Below are 15,351 nucleotides of genomic sequence, written 5' to 3'. Positions count from 1 at the left end.
AATCTGTATCTTGAATATATTAAAAATTCTTAAAGTCATGAGACAATCCAATGGAAAAATTAAACAGACACTTCATAAAAACATAAAAATGGCCAAGAAGCACAGAAGCAATGCTCAGCATCATGAGTCATCAGAGAAAAACAAATTAAAACCACAGTAACATACCATTTCACACCACATTTAGAATGGCTAAAATTAAAAATAATGAGGGACTTCCCTGGTGGCGCAGTGGTTAAGAGTCTGCCTGCCAACACAGGGGACACGGGTTTGAGTCCTTTTCTGGGAAGATCCGACATGCTGCGGAGCAACTTAGCCCATGCGCCACAACTACTGAGCCTGTGCTCTATAGCCAGCGAGCCACTACTGAGCCCACGTGCCACAACTACTGAAGCCCGTGCACCTAGAGCCCATGCTCTGCAACTAGGGAAGCCACTGCAATGAGAAGCCCACGCATCACAATGAAGAGTAGCCCCCGCTCGCCGCAACTAGAGAAAGCCCGCACGCAGCAACAAAGACCCAATGCAGCCAAAAAATAATTAATTAATTAATTAATTAATTAATTAAAAACCCTGGAAATGCCAAGTGTTGCAATGGAACTTGCATATGCTGTTAATGAGAATGAAAAATAGTACATTCAGCTCCAGTTTGGGGTAATCAATCATAACCCATTCTGTCTCTCCCACTAAGTGCAGCTATAAAACCTAGACAAACTACATGGAGCAGCTATTAGAAGACTCTTGAAAAATAGGAGCAGGCAAATTGGTGAAGACCAGCAACATCTGAAGTACCATTAAATTGGTGATGAGTTAGTTTATCATTGTGTCCTTTAGTATTCAATGACCTGAACTCAATAACAGAGTCTGACACTTAGAAGTGGACATTAGCACAGACAGAAAGACCTCCAGAAGCCCTCTATTCAGGCATGAGGAGTGGAAGCAGAAAAAGTGTGAAAAAAATCCCTGTTTTTCTTTTCTCCCTTTCTAGTAATCTCAAGCACTCAAGTAATCTCATGGAGGCAGTGGTACAGCAGTAACAGGGACCAGAAGAAGTTTAAAATTCTGAGGTAGGGAAACCCTCCTCTTTTACCAGAGAAGTTGTGGTCTCAAGAGGGTGAGGTGAACCTGTGTTGATTTTTTTTTCTCTTTACTGAGCCACCTGGCATTGACACAAAGTAGCCACAGGAAGCACATAAAGGAGAGGGGTAAATTAAGCCCTTGCTTTCTGTTCTGAGGACCAAAAAAGGGGAGCTCAAGGCGAAACATATAGAGGAAAGTCCCTATTATAATAGTTAAAATATACTGACAATACCACAAATTAGGGAGGATAGAGAGTAACTGAAACACTTGTATATTCCTAGTGGAAATACAAAGATACAGCCACCCTGGAAAAAGTTAAGCATAATTTACTTCTAAACATTTCTTGTAAAGTTAAACACAAACATATACCACATGACTCAGCAGCTCTAACTGTAATCACCCCAAACTGGAAACAACCCAAATATCCTTCAAAGAGTGAATGTATCAATAAACTGTATTTTTTTAACTTTTTATTGCTTTATGCTTGTAATAAAGCATCAAAAAGTAAAAAACTGATTCATAAAATGAGATGGATAAATCTTAAATATACTTTGTAAAGTAAAAGAAGCCAAACCCAAAGGGCTATTATATATTTCATGATTTCATTTACATGACACTCTGGAAAGGTAAAACTTGGAAGAAAACAGACCAGGAATTGCCAGGGGTCAGGGGAGGGACTGTCTATAAAGGGATGGCATGTAAGAATTTCTGGACTGACAGAAATGCTTTGTATGGAACTGTGATGTAGATTTATCAAAATTGATAGAACTATACACCACAAAAAGTAAATTTTACAGTATGTAAATTTTATAGTATGTAAATTTAAAAAAAATTAACCAAGATATTGGGGCAAAATGGAATATAGGATATAAGAAATGAATCTAACTGTATTATAAATGAATCACATCCTCATGCTGAAGTCTATAAGGAAGAAAAAAGCTAACCCAGGAAACAGCAACAATGTCTGGACTGGATACTATACATAAAACCTGTACTCTAGTTGGAAAATTTGCTTCTCACCTGGGTATGGGATAAGAATTCTGAAACTTTATTTATATACTAGGGTAAATATACTGTAAATAATGAGAGCCATGTTTATCACCATTGGAGAAAGAAGTTATAAATAAAGAAAGGGAAAAGGCTAGAATCAACCCTGTGGTTTTGGACTAGTTGGAGGTATCAACATCGACTTGTGGTTTAAAAAAAAAATACATACACATACATATATATATATACACATATTATAATAGAGATGGAAATGAATATAGGTGTACATATATGCATGAGCTAATACCTATAATCTTTAGTTTTATTCACTCAGAGGGGCAAGAAGCAGTGTCATCCTAGTAGCAATGAGCAAACCTCATTGGTTTCTAAACACCACTTTCCATTGTTGAAAGTGGGGTACTGAAGTCCTCGATTATTACTGTATTGTTGTTTACTTCTCCCTTTAGATGTTAGTATTTGCTTAATATATTTAAGTGCTTTGATGTTGGGGGTGTTTGTGTATGTGTACTGTGTGTGTGTGTGTATGACTGCTATATCATCTTGATGAATTGACCCCTTTATTATTATATAATGACCTCCCCTTTGCCTATTGTTACTATTTTGTCTGCTACAAGTATAACCAGCCCTGCTCTCTTTTGGTTTCTACTTGTAAGGAGTATCTTTTTCCATTCCTTCACTTTGAGCTCACATGTCTTGATTTTGTATCCATCAAGTCTTTTGATTGGAGAATTCAATTCATTTACATTTAGAGTAATTATTGATAGGTAAGGTCTTACTTATACCATCTTATTGTTTTCTGGCTGTTCTGTAGTTTTCTTGTTCCTTTCTTCCTCTCTTGCCACCTTCCTTTGTGAACTGGTGATTTTCCGGATTAATATTTTCTGATTGCCTTCTTTTTGGTGAATCTACTATACGTTTTTGCTTTGTGGTTACCCTGAGGCTCACATAAACATCTTACAGATAACAATATATTTTATATGATAACTTAACTTCAATCACATACAAAATCAATACCCTTTTACTCCTCCCACTTTTATGTTTTTAAACACCCTACTTTTCAACAATGGATAGATCACCCAGATAGCAAAATCAACAAGGGAAACATTGGACTTGAAGCATACTTTAGACTAAACGGACTTAACAGACACATACAGAACATTCAGCAGCTGAATACATTCTTATCAAGCATACACAGAACATTCGCCAAGTTAGATCACATATAGGCTGCAAAACAAATCTTAGCAAATTTTTTTTTTTTTTTTTTTTTGCAGTACGCAGGCCTCTCACTGTTGTGGCCTCTCCCGTCACAGAGCACAGGCTCCAGATGCACAGGCTCAGCGGCCATGGCTCACGGGCCCAGCTGCTCCGCAGCATGTGGGATCTTCCCAGACCGGGGCACGAACCCGTGTCCCCTGCATCGGCAGGCAGGCTCTCAACCACTGCGCCACGAGGGAGGCCCCAAATCTTAGCAAATTTAACAAGATTTAAATCATACCAAGTACCTTTTCTGACCACAATGATATTAAACTAGAAATCAATACTGGGGGGAAGCAGGAAATTCTACAAATATGTGGAAATTAAACAACACAGTACTGAATACAAATATGCCTAAAAAATCAAAAGGAAAAGCAAAAAACATCTTGAAACAAATGAAAATGTGAACACAACATATCAAAACCTATGAGACAAAAGCAGTTCTAAGAAGGACATTTATAGTGCTAAATGCCTTTATTAAGGAAAAAGAAAGGCCTCAAATAAATAACTTTACATCCCAAGAAATGAGAAAAAGAACAGACTAGCCCAAAGTCAGCACAAGAAAGGAAAATAACAAAGATCAGAGCAGAAATAAATGAAGTAGAGACCAGAAAAATAGAAAAGGTCAATAAGATTAAGAACTAGATTTTTGAAGATAAACAAAATTGACAAACCTTTAGTTAGACTAAGAAAAAAAGAGAGGACTCAAATACATAAAATCAGAAATGAAAGAGAAGACAAAGCAAATGATACCACAGAAATATATAGGATCATAAGAGACTACTATGAACAATTATATGTCAACAAATTGGATAACCTGGCAGAGATGGAAAAATTGCCAGAAACATACAACTTACCAAGACTGAATCATGAAGAAAGAGAAAATATAAACAGACCCATAGAGTAAGGAGATAGAATCAGTAATCAAATCTTCTCAACAGAGAAAAGTCCAGGACCAGATGGTTTAAGTGGTGAATTCTAACAAACATTTCAAGAAGAATTAACACCAATCCTTCTCAAACGTGTCCAAAAATTGAAGAGGGAGGAGCATTTGCAAACTCATTTTATGAGGCCATCGTATTACCATGATGATCCAAAGCTAGATGAAGACACTACAAGAAAACTACAGACCAACAGCTAAAGAATACAGACATAAAATTTCTCAACAAAATATTAGCAAACCGAATTCAACAGCACATAGAAGAATTATACACCATGATCAATTGGGATTTATCCCTAGGATGTAAGGATAGTTCAACATATATGAATCAATAAATACAATATGCTTCTTTAATAGAATAAAAGATAAAAATCATATGACTATCTCAATAGATACAGAAAAAGCATTTGATAAAATACAACATCCTTCAATGATACAAACTCTCAACAAATTGAGTATAGAAGAAACATCATTCAACATAATAAAGATCATGTATGACAAACCCTCAGCCAACATCACACTCAATGGTGAAAGGTTGAAGCTTTCCCTCTAATAACAGGAACAAGATAAGAGTGCCCACTGTCACCACTTTTACTCAACATAGCACTGGAAGTCCTAAGCAGAGCAATGAGGCAAGAAAAAGAAATAAAAGGCATCCAATTAGAAAGGAAGAAGTAAGTTGTCTTTGTTTGTACATGATATGATCTAATATCTAATAGAAAATCCTAAAGATTCCACCAAAAACTGTTAGAAATAATCAATGAATTCAGTAAAGTTGCAGGATGCAAAAATCAACATACAAAAATCAGTTGTTTCTATACACTAACAACAAAATATCTGAAAAGAACTAAAGAAAACAATCCCATTCACAACAGCATCAAATCAATAAACACCTAGAAATAAATTTAACCAAGGAGCTAAAACATCTGTTCACTGAAAACTAAAAGACTTTGATGAAGGAAACTGAGGAAGATGCAAACAAATGGAAAGACACATGAAATGTGTTCATGAACCAGAAGAATAAATATTGTTTAAACATCCATACTACTCAAAGCCATTGACAGAGTCAATGCAATCCCTACCAAAATTCCAATGCCATTTTTCATAACAAGAGGAAAAACAATTCTAAAATTTATATGGAACCACAAAAGACTCTGAATTGCCAGAGCAATTCTGAGAAAGAACAAAATGGAGGCATCATACTTCCTGATTTCAAACTATACTACAAAGCTATAGTGATCAAAACAGTATGGTGCTGGCACAAAAATTGATACATAGATCAATGGAACAGAACAGAGAACCCATAAATAACCCCCCACATATAGAGTCAACTAATATTTTACAAGGGAGCCAAGAATACTCAGTAGGGGAAGGATAGTCTCTGCAATAAGAGGTGTTGGGAAAACTAGATAACCACATGCCAAAAAAATGAAATTGGACTCCTACTTTTACCACTCACAAATTAATATGAAATGGGTTAAAGACTTAAACATAAGACCTGAAACCATAAGCTCCTAGGAGAAAACATAGGGAAAAACTCCTTGACATTGGTCTCACCAGTGATTTTTTTGGATGTGACACCAAAAGCACAAGCTACAAAAGCAAAAATCAGTAAGTAGGACTCCATCAAACCCCAAATTCTCTGTACAGCAAAGCAGTCAACAAAATGAAAAGGTAACCCACAGAAGAGGAGAAAATATCTGCAAACCATATATCTGATAAGCGATTAATATCCAAAATATATAAAGAACTCATAAAACTGAATAACAAAAAAACAACCTGATTTAAAAATGGGCAAAGGAACTAGAACTGAATAGACATTTTTCCAAAGAAGATATACAAATGAACAACAGGTAGATGAAAAGGTGCTCAACATCATTATGTATCAGGGAAATGCAAATCAAAACCATAATGAGATCACCTCACACCTGTCAAAAAGGCTATGATCAAAAAGACAACAAAAAACAAGTGTTGATAGGGATGTAGAAAAAACAGAACCCTTATGCACTGTTGGTGGGAATGTAAATTAGTGCTGCCACAATGGAAAACAGTAGGGAGGTTCTTTAAAAAATTAAAATAGAACTACCATATAATCCAGCAATCTCATCTCTGGGTATACATCCAAAGGAAATGGAAACAGGTATCTGCACTCCCATATTTGTTGCATTATTTACAATAGCCATGGTATGGAAACAACCATATCTTGTGTCCATCAATGGATAAATGGATAAAGAAGACATGGTGTAGGGACTTCCCTGGTGGTGCAGTCATTAAGACTCCACACTCCCAATGCAAGGGGCCCGAGTTCGATCCCTGTTCAGGGAACTAGATCCCACATACATGACGCAACTAAGAGTTTGCATGCCACAACTAAGGAGCCTGTGAGCTGCAACTGAGACCCGGCGCAATAAAATGAAATGAAATGAAATGAAAGACATGGTGTATATATACACAAAGGGATATTATTCAGCTGTTAGAGAGAAGGAAATCCTGTCATTTACAATAACAACATAGATGGACCTTGAGGGCATCATGCTAAGTGAAATAAACCAGACAGGGAAAGAGATATACTGTATGATACCATTTACATGTGGAACCTAAAAAAGCCAAACTTGTGGAAACAGAGTAGAATGCTGTTTACCAGGGGCTGGAGGGTGGGGGAAATGGGGAGATACTGGTCAAAGGGTACAAACTTCCAATTAGAAGATGAATAAGTTCTGGGGATCTATGCACAGCATTGTGATGACAGTTAACAATAATGTACTATATAGTTGAAAGTTGAGAGTAGATATTAAATTTTCTTAATACAAAAACAGTAATGATAACTATGTGACATGATGGAGGTGTTAGCTAATGCCATGATGGTAATTATTTTGCAATATAAGTGTATCAAATCAAAGCACTGTATACCTTAAACTTAAAAAATGTTATATGTCAATTTTATCTAATAAAGCTAGGAAAAACAATCTTATTCTCCAAAAAAAAAAAAAAAAAAAAGAGGGTTCTTTGGGGAAATAGTTAATTTCAGGTTTCTGGCAAGGTACAGGAGCCAACATGAAAATGTTCTCAATAGCTAAAACTAAAACAATTTGAGTAGTATTGGATTGTAATCCAAAGAATGAAATAAATACCCCTGAGTTCATACTAATGTACATGGAAAACTAAAGGAATAAATAAATGGGGGAGGAACAACAGCTCTTGCTTACAGAAGAATTCCAATTAATAAATGTAGAAGGAATAAAGGAAATATGAAAACTCCATTAGAATACCGGAATAATAATTGCTACAAGCAAGATCCACTGAAGGATGCTTAAAATTAGTGGTCAAAGTTTAAGCAGAAACAGGACATTTGCATAGTCTATCAGTATCTCCCTTAAATATTTAGTATCAAAAAAATTTAATATCTACAAAGGAAAAACATTAAGTTTACAGTGGAGAATCTTGGTAGATACTACTTTAGCCAAGTGATCAAGGTTAACATCACTAGTCTTGCGTATCAACTTAATGTGCTCCCTGATGAAATGCACTGAAAGCGTATAACCTCAATCTAATCTTGAGACAACATCAGACAAAGCCAAATGGAAAAGACTTTCTCCAAAATAACTAATTCTCTTCAAAGTGTGAAGGTTAATGAAAAACAAGGAAAGTCTGAGAAACTGACACAGATTGGAGGAGATTAAGGACACAACTACATGCAAGGTGAGATTATGGGATGGATCTGAAACAAAAAACGTTCATTTGTGGAAAAACCAGGTGAAATCCAAATTGGTCTATACATTTAATTATAATTTTATATGAAGGAGAATTTCTTAGTTTTGGTAAATGTTTTATGGTTATGATGTTAGGGTAAGATGTTAACATAAGGGGAAGCTTTAGCAAAGGGTATATTGGCAACCTCTAAAATATGCCCCCAATGGGACTTCCCTGGTGGTCCAGTGGTTAAGATTCCACGCTCCCAATGCAGGGGGCAAGGGTTCGATCCCTGGTCGGGGAACTAAGATCCCATCCCTCATGCCACACGGCGTGGCCAAAAAAAAAAAAAAAAAATCCCCCCAATGATCTCTGCCTCCTGGTATTCATGCACTTGTGTAATCCCTAACCCTTGAGGGTTGGCTGGAAATAGTGATTCATTTCTTTCTAGTAGAATGTGGCAGATGTGGTGAGATTCACTTCCAAGGCTAGGTTACAAAGTAATGACGGTGGGTTTTGTCTTCAGCACCTTCTCCTGCAGTCTCAGTTGCTCACTCTGAGAAAAGCTTTGCTGTCATAGCTGCCATATGGAAAGAAGAAACTGATTATTTCTGGCCAATAACTGCGTGAGTGAGCTTGGAAGGACATTCTCTTAGTCAAGCCTTGAGATGGGACCACAGCTGTAGTCAATACCTTGTTTGCAAACTTGTGAGAGACCCTAAGCCAGAAGCACCCAGCTAAGCCATGCCTAGATCTCTGACCCACAGAAACTTTGGGATATTTATTGTTTTGAGCTGCTACATTTCAGGGTAATAGGGACACTGCAATAAATAACACAGGAACTCTACTATTTTTTGCAGCTCCTCTCTAAGTCTAAAATTATCTCAAAATAAAAAAGTTTAATACATATATAAATGTTTTATGCATATATATATATGCACACATACACACACACATAGATAAGTGTGTATACGTATATACAGTTTGAATTATTTACGGACTCTGGAGTCAGACAAACCTAGGTTCAAATGCCACCTCCAACACTTAATGGCCATGTGATCTTGGACAAAACATTTAATTTCTCTAAGTATTAGGTTTTTAAAATCTATAAAATTGAGGTAATAATATCTACCTCTGGATGATTATACTAAGTATAAAATGATATACACATTGACTACAATGCCTGGCATTTAGTACATTCTGAACAAACAGCATTATTATTAGTTCATATTTAAAATCATCTATAATTTTCTTCTCATTCAAGGAATTCAGCTCCAATAACTTGGCATTTTATCACTTAGAAGAGTTTAAGTATTGTATGTAAACTTGTCAATCTTTTAATTTCTAAACATTTTTCACACACAGTACTGATCTCTATAACACTCTACTATTTATAATAGTATTGAAATCAGAGACTGACCTTGTTTTTTCCTGCCCCAATCCAATTCTCAACCACTAATTTTTTAAGCTGTAATGGACGTTTAAGCTTTCCAACCCTTTCCTTCCATCAATCATCCATATATGAGTGCCAAAGATATTAAATGACTTGTCCAAGAGGACAGTTGATAGAATAGTTTAAGTAGGGTTTAGGATTTGGGAGAGACAGTACCACGTGGTGAACAAGCTCTTGCTTAGACTGAACAGACTGCATTATTTGAGACAATGAGGTTTGCTGAAAAGGTAGCAATGTCAGTGTCTCAGTTTCCCAGAGGGCAAATAAGGATACCACCACCTACCTCATAGGGTCATCACAAGTATTAAATGAGATAACATATTTAAGTCCCTCACTGCAATGACTACCACATGCGGATGTGGATTAAACGTCTTTTCCCTCTTTGTAAGGCCAGTGCTCTCCACTATGAAATACTACCTTCTCAACTATAAGGTGGAAACATTAAACACAGACGGTAATTCGTTTAGCCATATGGTAAAAGACCCATTAATGTAAAACTGAATCAATGACAGCCTTAAAATCAATCTGAACAGTATAAATCTAATGCATTTATCCCTGAGTTGGGTTTCCATTCCTACAATCATTGTGAAGTAATAAGGCATCACATCAGGGACCACATTAGGTTGACGTGCATTACTGGTGATGTTAACCTTGACAACTTGGCTGAAGTGATGTCTGCCAGGAAATTTCACTTTTTTTCATTCTAAGTACTAAATATTTGAGGGGAATCATGAAATGGAAACAAAGAGAGAGTGGGAGAGGAAGCAAAGCCTGGTCTTCAGCATATTTCCAATGTAATAAATAAGGAATTAGTAAATTGTACCACTCAATGATCAAAGATTCTTCTTAGAGTAATTCAGTGTTTTAAAATACTTGATGTCAAGTCATTTTCCAAAAGCTCTTTGAGAGTGTAAATACATTACTCTCAGGTGTTTTCTCTTAGTTAGGTGTTCATTCCTTGAAAGAATTCTAGCTTAGGCAGATACAATCTCCCCTAAGAGAAATCATACTGCCTCTCCCCAAAGAACTTACACTTGCTTAAGTATTTTAAACCCTTTATCATAAATTCCATCAGCTTGCTTGCAATCACAATGAGACTCACCGAACTGCAGATACCGGAGTCCCTTCTGGATTGGAATATCCTTCCAAATCTGAAATGTTCACTTGTGTTTGCCTGGAGGTTACTATCTGGCTATTCTGAAAAGGTATGGTTTTCAGGTCCTGAGAAATAATATTACTATCTGGAAGAGGAGACTGTATGACTTGGAAGTCCGGTGAAGATTTAGGTCCTAGAAAACCTAAAGATTCTTGATCCTGTGCTACAGGTTTACTGGTCAATAATTTGGAGGTTGGTTCCAATGATTCTGAAGATATAGTCTGTAGGTCAGAGTTAAACTCACTATTCATCCTTGTTTTAGAGGCAGGATCCAATGAATGAAATCTTTTATCTAAGGTTCCACTACCCAACTTGGAAGGAGTCTTGGGACAAAGAGTTATACGAACACAAGAAAGTGCTTTTCTATTTGAAGGTGGAGTAGATGCAGATGTTACTACTGTACATTGATTTGGGGCTGATGGGGACGCCACATCACTGAATTCGGCTTCAACATTTATCATATCAGAAATGTGTAATTTAGGCTTATGTTCATTATTCTTTTCTACTATACAATCCTGACCTTGAGGAAAGGGAGAATGGTGTTTTCCCATGTGGTGATCTACATCTGGGGCTTTGCTTTGTTCAAAGAGCTGACGTTGTTCAAGAAAAATGGGAGAAGGAAGGTCTGAAGCTATATAATCCTGACTTTGAGGAAGGGGAGAGTGGTTTTCTCTCAACAGATTTTCTTTATGTTGGGTCTTGCTTTGTTTAAAGAGTTCTCGTTTTTCAAGAAAAATACGACAAGGGAGATTTGCAGCTACATAATCCTGATGTTGAGGAGGGGGAGAATTGTGTTTTCTCACACGGTGATCTGCATGTGAGGCTTTGCTTTGTTCAAAGAGCTCTTGTTCAAGAAAAATGTTCGAAGGAAGATCTGGAGTTATAGTTACATTCTTCTCTTTTACTCCTAGTGTGGAACTTGGTCTGCCCATGCTAATGAGAGCATCGTTATCAGAAAAATGAACTTCCTTGAAATTGCTATCATTTGCACTGGTACTGGGCTTAGAATGACTGCCTTTAAAATCTGATCTTTCTAAGGGTTTTTCTTCTTGGTGAGAATGTTCAACAGATAATTTTTGGCTTTGCCTACTATTTTCTGCTAAAATAGTCACAACTTTATCTGGTGACTGACTAATGATTTTAAATGATGAAGGGGAAGAGATTTTCTCTTTTAGATCTCTAGGAGGATCTTGCTCTTCAGTGATATGAGAATTAACTAGCCCCACAGATGCTCCAGTACACTGGCTACCTTCAGGAACACCAACCTTAAGAAAAGAGGAATCTGAAAAGCATTTAGAATGTCGGTGAGATGAGAAAGTGATGGAGGTAGTAAACTTTTTCATGGGTTCTGGGGGCAGCATTTGTGATGAAGACTGACAATCCATTTCTTCAGGTGACATACAAGCAGGTTCTACTAATTCTGACAGCCAAGGGTCCAACTTTTCACGGAATGGCATTCGAAGACCCTTGCTAATTTTCAAGTCATCACCTACAAAGTTTTGAAATGGGGAATGACTTTGTAACTGCAATGAATTCCAAACTTTGAAATGGGAGTTGTTCTGGTCCAGTGACTTGGCAAGGTTGATGTGCCTGGTTGTCCATGATGATGGGCTCCGTGGTCCTCTGATCATTTCTGAGGGTTCAGCAGATCTGAAAACACAAGGGTGGCTGTCCAATTGTGGCCGTTCAACTGTTAGAGTCCTGAAACATCCTTTTTCATGGCTCTCAATAATAATGTGACTACATACAGCTTCTGGCTTGCATCCTATTCCCTGTGGACTCTGTAAACCCTAGAAGATATAAACAAATTCTTACTTGACGTAGTCCAAATAGTTATATAAAAATTAGATTCCTATCTAGGATTAGATCTGACCATGAAGGTAATGTTGATCTTTTATAATGAAACAGGTAAGAACACAACAAGAAAAAGACAGCTAAATATAGAATAAGATGGCTCATGATAAATAAGACCACACAGTTAATTTCTTCTAAAAATTTTCACTGAAGTAACAAAAGCAAAGACTCACCTTTTTTGTTTTAGTAACAGAGGTCCCTTACCCCAACTTCTGCTGGTCACATGACTACCAGCAGAGACATTTCCAGTTTCTTCTGCAGCCAGATGTGACCATGTGACTAGGTGTAGGCCAATGGGATGTGAGCAAAAGCAGTAAGTACAACTTCTGGTTCCTGTCCTTAAAAAAATCAAGTTCCTGACCTCTATGTTTCCCTACCACAACCGTCATTACCATCACCATTACCTTTGCCAACTGAAAATGGTGATGTCTAGAACAACCTTAGGAAGCCAAATGTAAGGATGGCTCAGCTGCCCACCCAGTTTGGTTCCTCAGAAGACCTCAAGAAGCAGAGTTTTCTTTCCTACCCTGGATATGAGAGAAAAATACAGTTCTACCTTATTTGAGCCATTGTATTTGAGTCTCTTTGTTACAGAAGCTTGGCCTACAACCTAATATTTACCATTAACAATAGGAAAAAGAACTAGTACCTCTTTCTGGGGTATAGGATCAGTGCCTAAAGATAAATATAACATTTCTTTGAGATTTCTGTGTTTTACCTATAAAGTTATAACCTGGCATTCTATTTAATTTTAGTGCCACATTTGATTTCATATAAAAATATTTTAAATTATGGTGCTATTTCTCACATAATGGAGGAGATGTACTTTTCCCTATTCCTCCTGCTAAGCACAACTAAAAATCCTGGATATTATATACACAACAAACTTAAAAAGAATCTGAAAGGTGTAGAGAAAAAGGCAAACTGGCTAGGGACCTTGGGACCTGAGGAGTAACAAGGTAGTGAGATCCCTGGGTTTTCTTTTTACTTCAAATATCCCAGACTTGGAGGTGAAGACAGCGACCCATGTACAAAGAGCACAGAAGAGCACAAAGAGCACAAAAGCTCTAACAAAAACCTGCTCTCATTAGCTTAAAAACAAGCAAAGGTAAAGTTTAGCAAGACACAAAACTTTTAGACAATAACCGCTCTCTTCCAGCCAAATATCACAGAAAAACACTGTGGCCTCACCCACACTCACACCAGCAAAAGCCAAGTGAGGAGCTTGAGATCTATCCTTTCAAAACTCTAATAACGAACCCCAACATCCAGGCCAATGTGGAATTAGAGATGGTGAAGCAAGATCCCAGAACTATTTTCACCCCTGATGGCTAGTAATGAGCTGCCCCTCCCTGTGATGTCAGTAGAGACGACATGGGGAGACAGCTTTCATTCCCACTTAGCAGTAATGAGGTGCCTCTCTCTCTCCCAGCTGCAGACTGGAAGAAAAGATTTGCAAATTTCATATCCAATAAAAAACTTACAAAGAACTCTCAAAATTGAGGAGTAAAAAAAAATTTTTTTAAACAATCCAGTCCCCCAAAAGGGGCAAAAACATATACATTTCACTGAACAGGACAGAGATGGGAAATAAGGGCATGAAAAGATGTGCAACACCATTAATCATTAAGGAAATGGAAATTAAAACCACAATGAAATATCACAACACACCTATCAGAGAATGGCTAAAATAAAAAATAATGACAGGACTTCCCTGGTGGCGCAGTGATTAAGAATCCGCCTGCCAATGCAGGGGACACGGGTTCCAGCCCTGGTCTGGGAAGATCCCACATGCCGTGGAGCAACTAAGCCCGTGCACCACAACTACTGAGCCTGTGCTCTAGAGCCTGTGAGCCACAACTACTGAGCCTGCGCTCTAGAGCCGATGAGCCACAACTACTGAGCCTGCGCTCTAGAGCCCATAAGCCTAGAGCCCACACTCTGCAACAAGAGAAGCCACCACAATGAGAAGCCCACGCACCACCTCAAAGAGTAGCCCCTGCTCGCTGCAACTAGAGAAAGCCTGTGCAGCAACGAAGACTCAACGCAGCCAAAACATAAATAATAAAAATAGAATAAATTAAAAAAAAATAAAGACAACATCAAATGCTGGTGTGGCTGTGGAGTAATGAGATCACTCACACATTACCAGTGAGAATGTAAAATGGTACAAATGCCAAATGGTACAAATGGTGTGGAAGTTCTCAAAAATTTAAAACATACAATTACCATATGACCCAGCAATAGTAATAAAGACCTATGTTCATCAAAAACCTGCAGAGGAATGTCTATAGCAGCTTTATTTGTAATAGTGAACAACTAGAAAACTACCAAGTTGTCATTCAACAGGTACATATTTAAACAAATTATAGTACATCCATACCATGGAATACTACACATCAGTAAAAATGAACAGACTGTTGATACTGAATATTCTGCAGAGAATTATGCTGAGTGAAAAAAAGTCAATACTAAATGACTGCACACTGTATGATTTCACCAATATGAGTCTTAAAATGACAAAATTATAGAAATAGAAACTAGATTAATGGTTGCCAGGGGTTAAGAAAGGAATGGGAATAAGAGAGAAGTGGATGTAGCTATTACAGGGCAACATAAGGGACCCTTGCGGTGGTGTAAACATTAAGTAGCCTGACTGTATCAATGTCATTATCCTGGTTGTGATATATTGTTACAGATTTGCAAGATGTCATTGTTGGAAACTAGGTAAAGGGGAAAAACAATCTTTCTATATTATTTCTTACTACTTTATGAGAATCTACAATTACTTCAAAGTAAAATGTTTAAATTTTTAAAAAGCCAACAAACTAATTAAAACACCATTGGACAAAAAACCCTTTTAAAATGTGATATTTATTCCAGGGCTTCTTATTACCCTGACACTGCCTGACATATCACT

The 15,351-nt window shown here is 37.2% G+C and overlaps 1 protein-coding gene across 8 annotated transcripts in view; it reads right to left on the bottom strand.

Annotated features, from left to right (window-relative positions):
* Positions 1–15,351, bottom strand: part of ALMS1 (ALMS1 centrosome and basal body associated protein) — a 245,357-nt gene that overhangs the window by 115,403 nt on the left and 114,603 nt on the right. For all 8 annotated transcript variants that reach the window (XM_060117005.1, XM_060117009.1, XM_060117006.1 and 5 more), the window contains one exon: positions 10,524–12,367. In XM_060117005.1, coding sequence (XP_059972988.1) covers positions 10,524–12,367 — 1,844 coding nt within the window. The remainder of the gene's footprint in view (positions 1–10,523; positions 12,368–15,351) is intronic.

The sequence above is a fragment of the Mesoplodon densirostris genome, chromosome 14 (genome assembly GCF_025265405.1).
Source record: "Mesoplodon densirostris isolate mMesDen1 chromosome 14, mMesDen1 primary haplotype, whole genome shotgun sequence".
Classification (NCBI taxonomy): domain Eukaryota; kingdom Metazoa; phylum Chordata; class Mammalia; order Artiodactyla; family Ziphiidae; genus Mesoplodon; species Mesoplodon densirostris.
The sequence above is the reverse complement of the archived record's forward strand: the minus strand, read 5'-3'. Positions and strand labels throughout refer to the sequence as shown.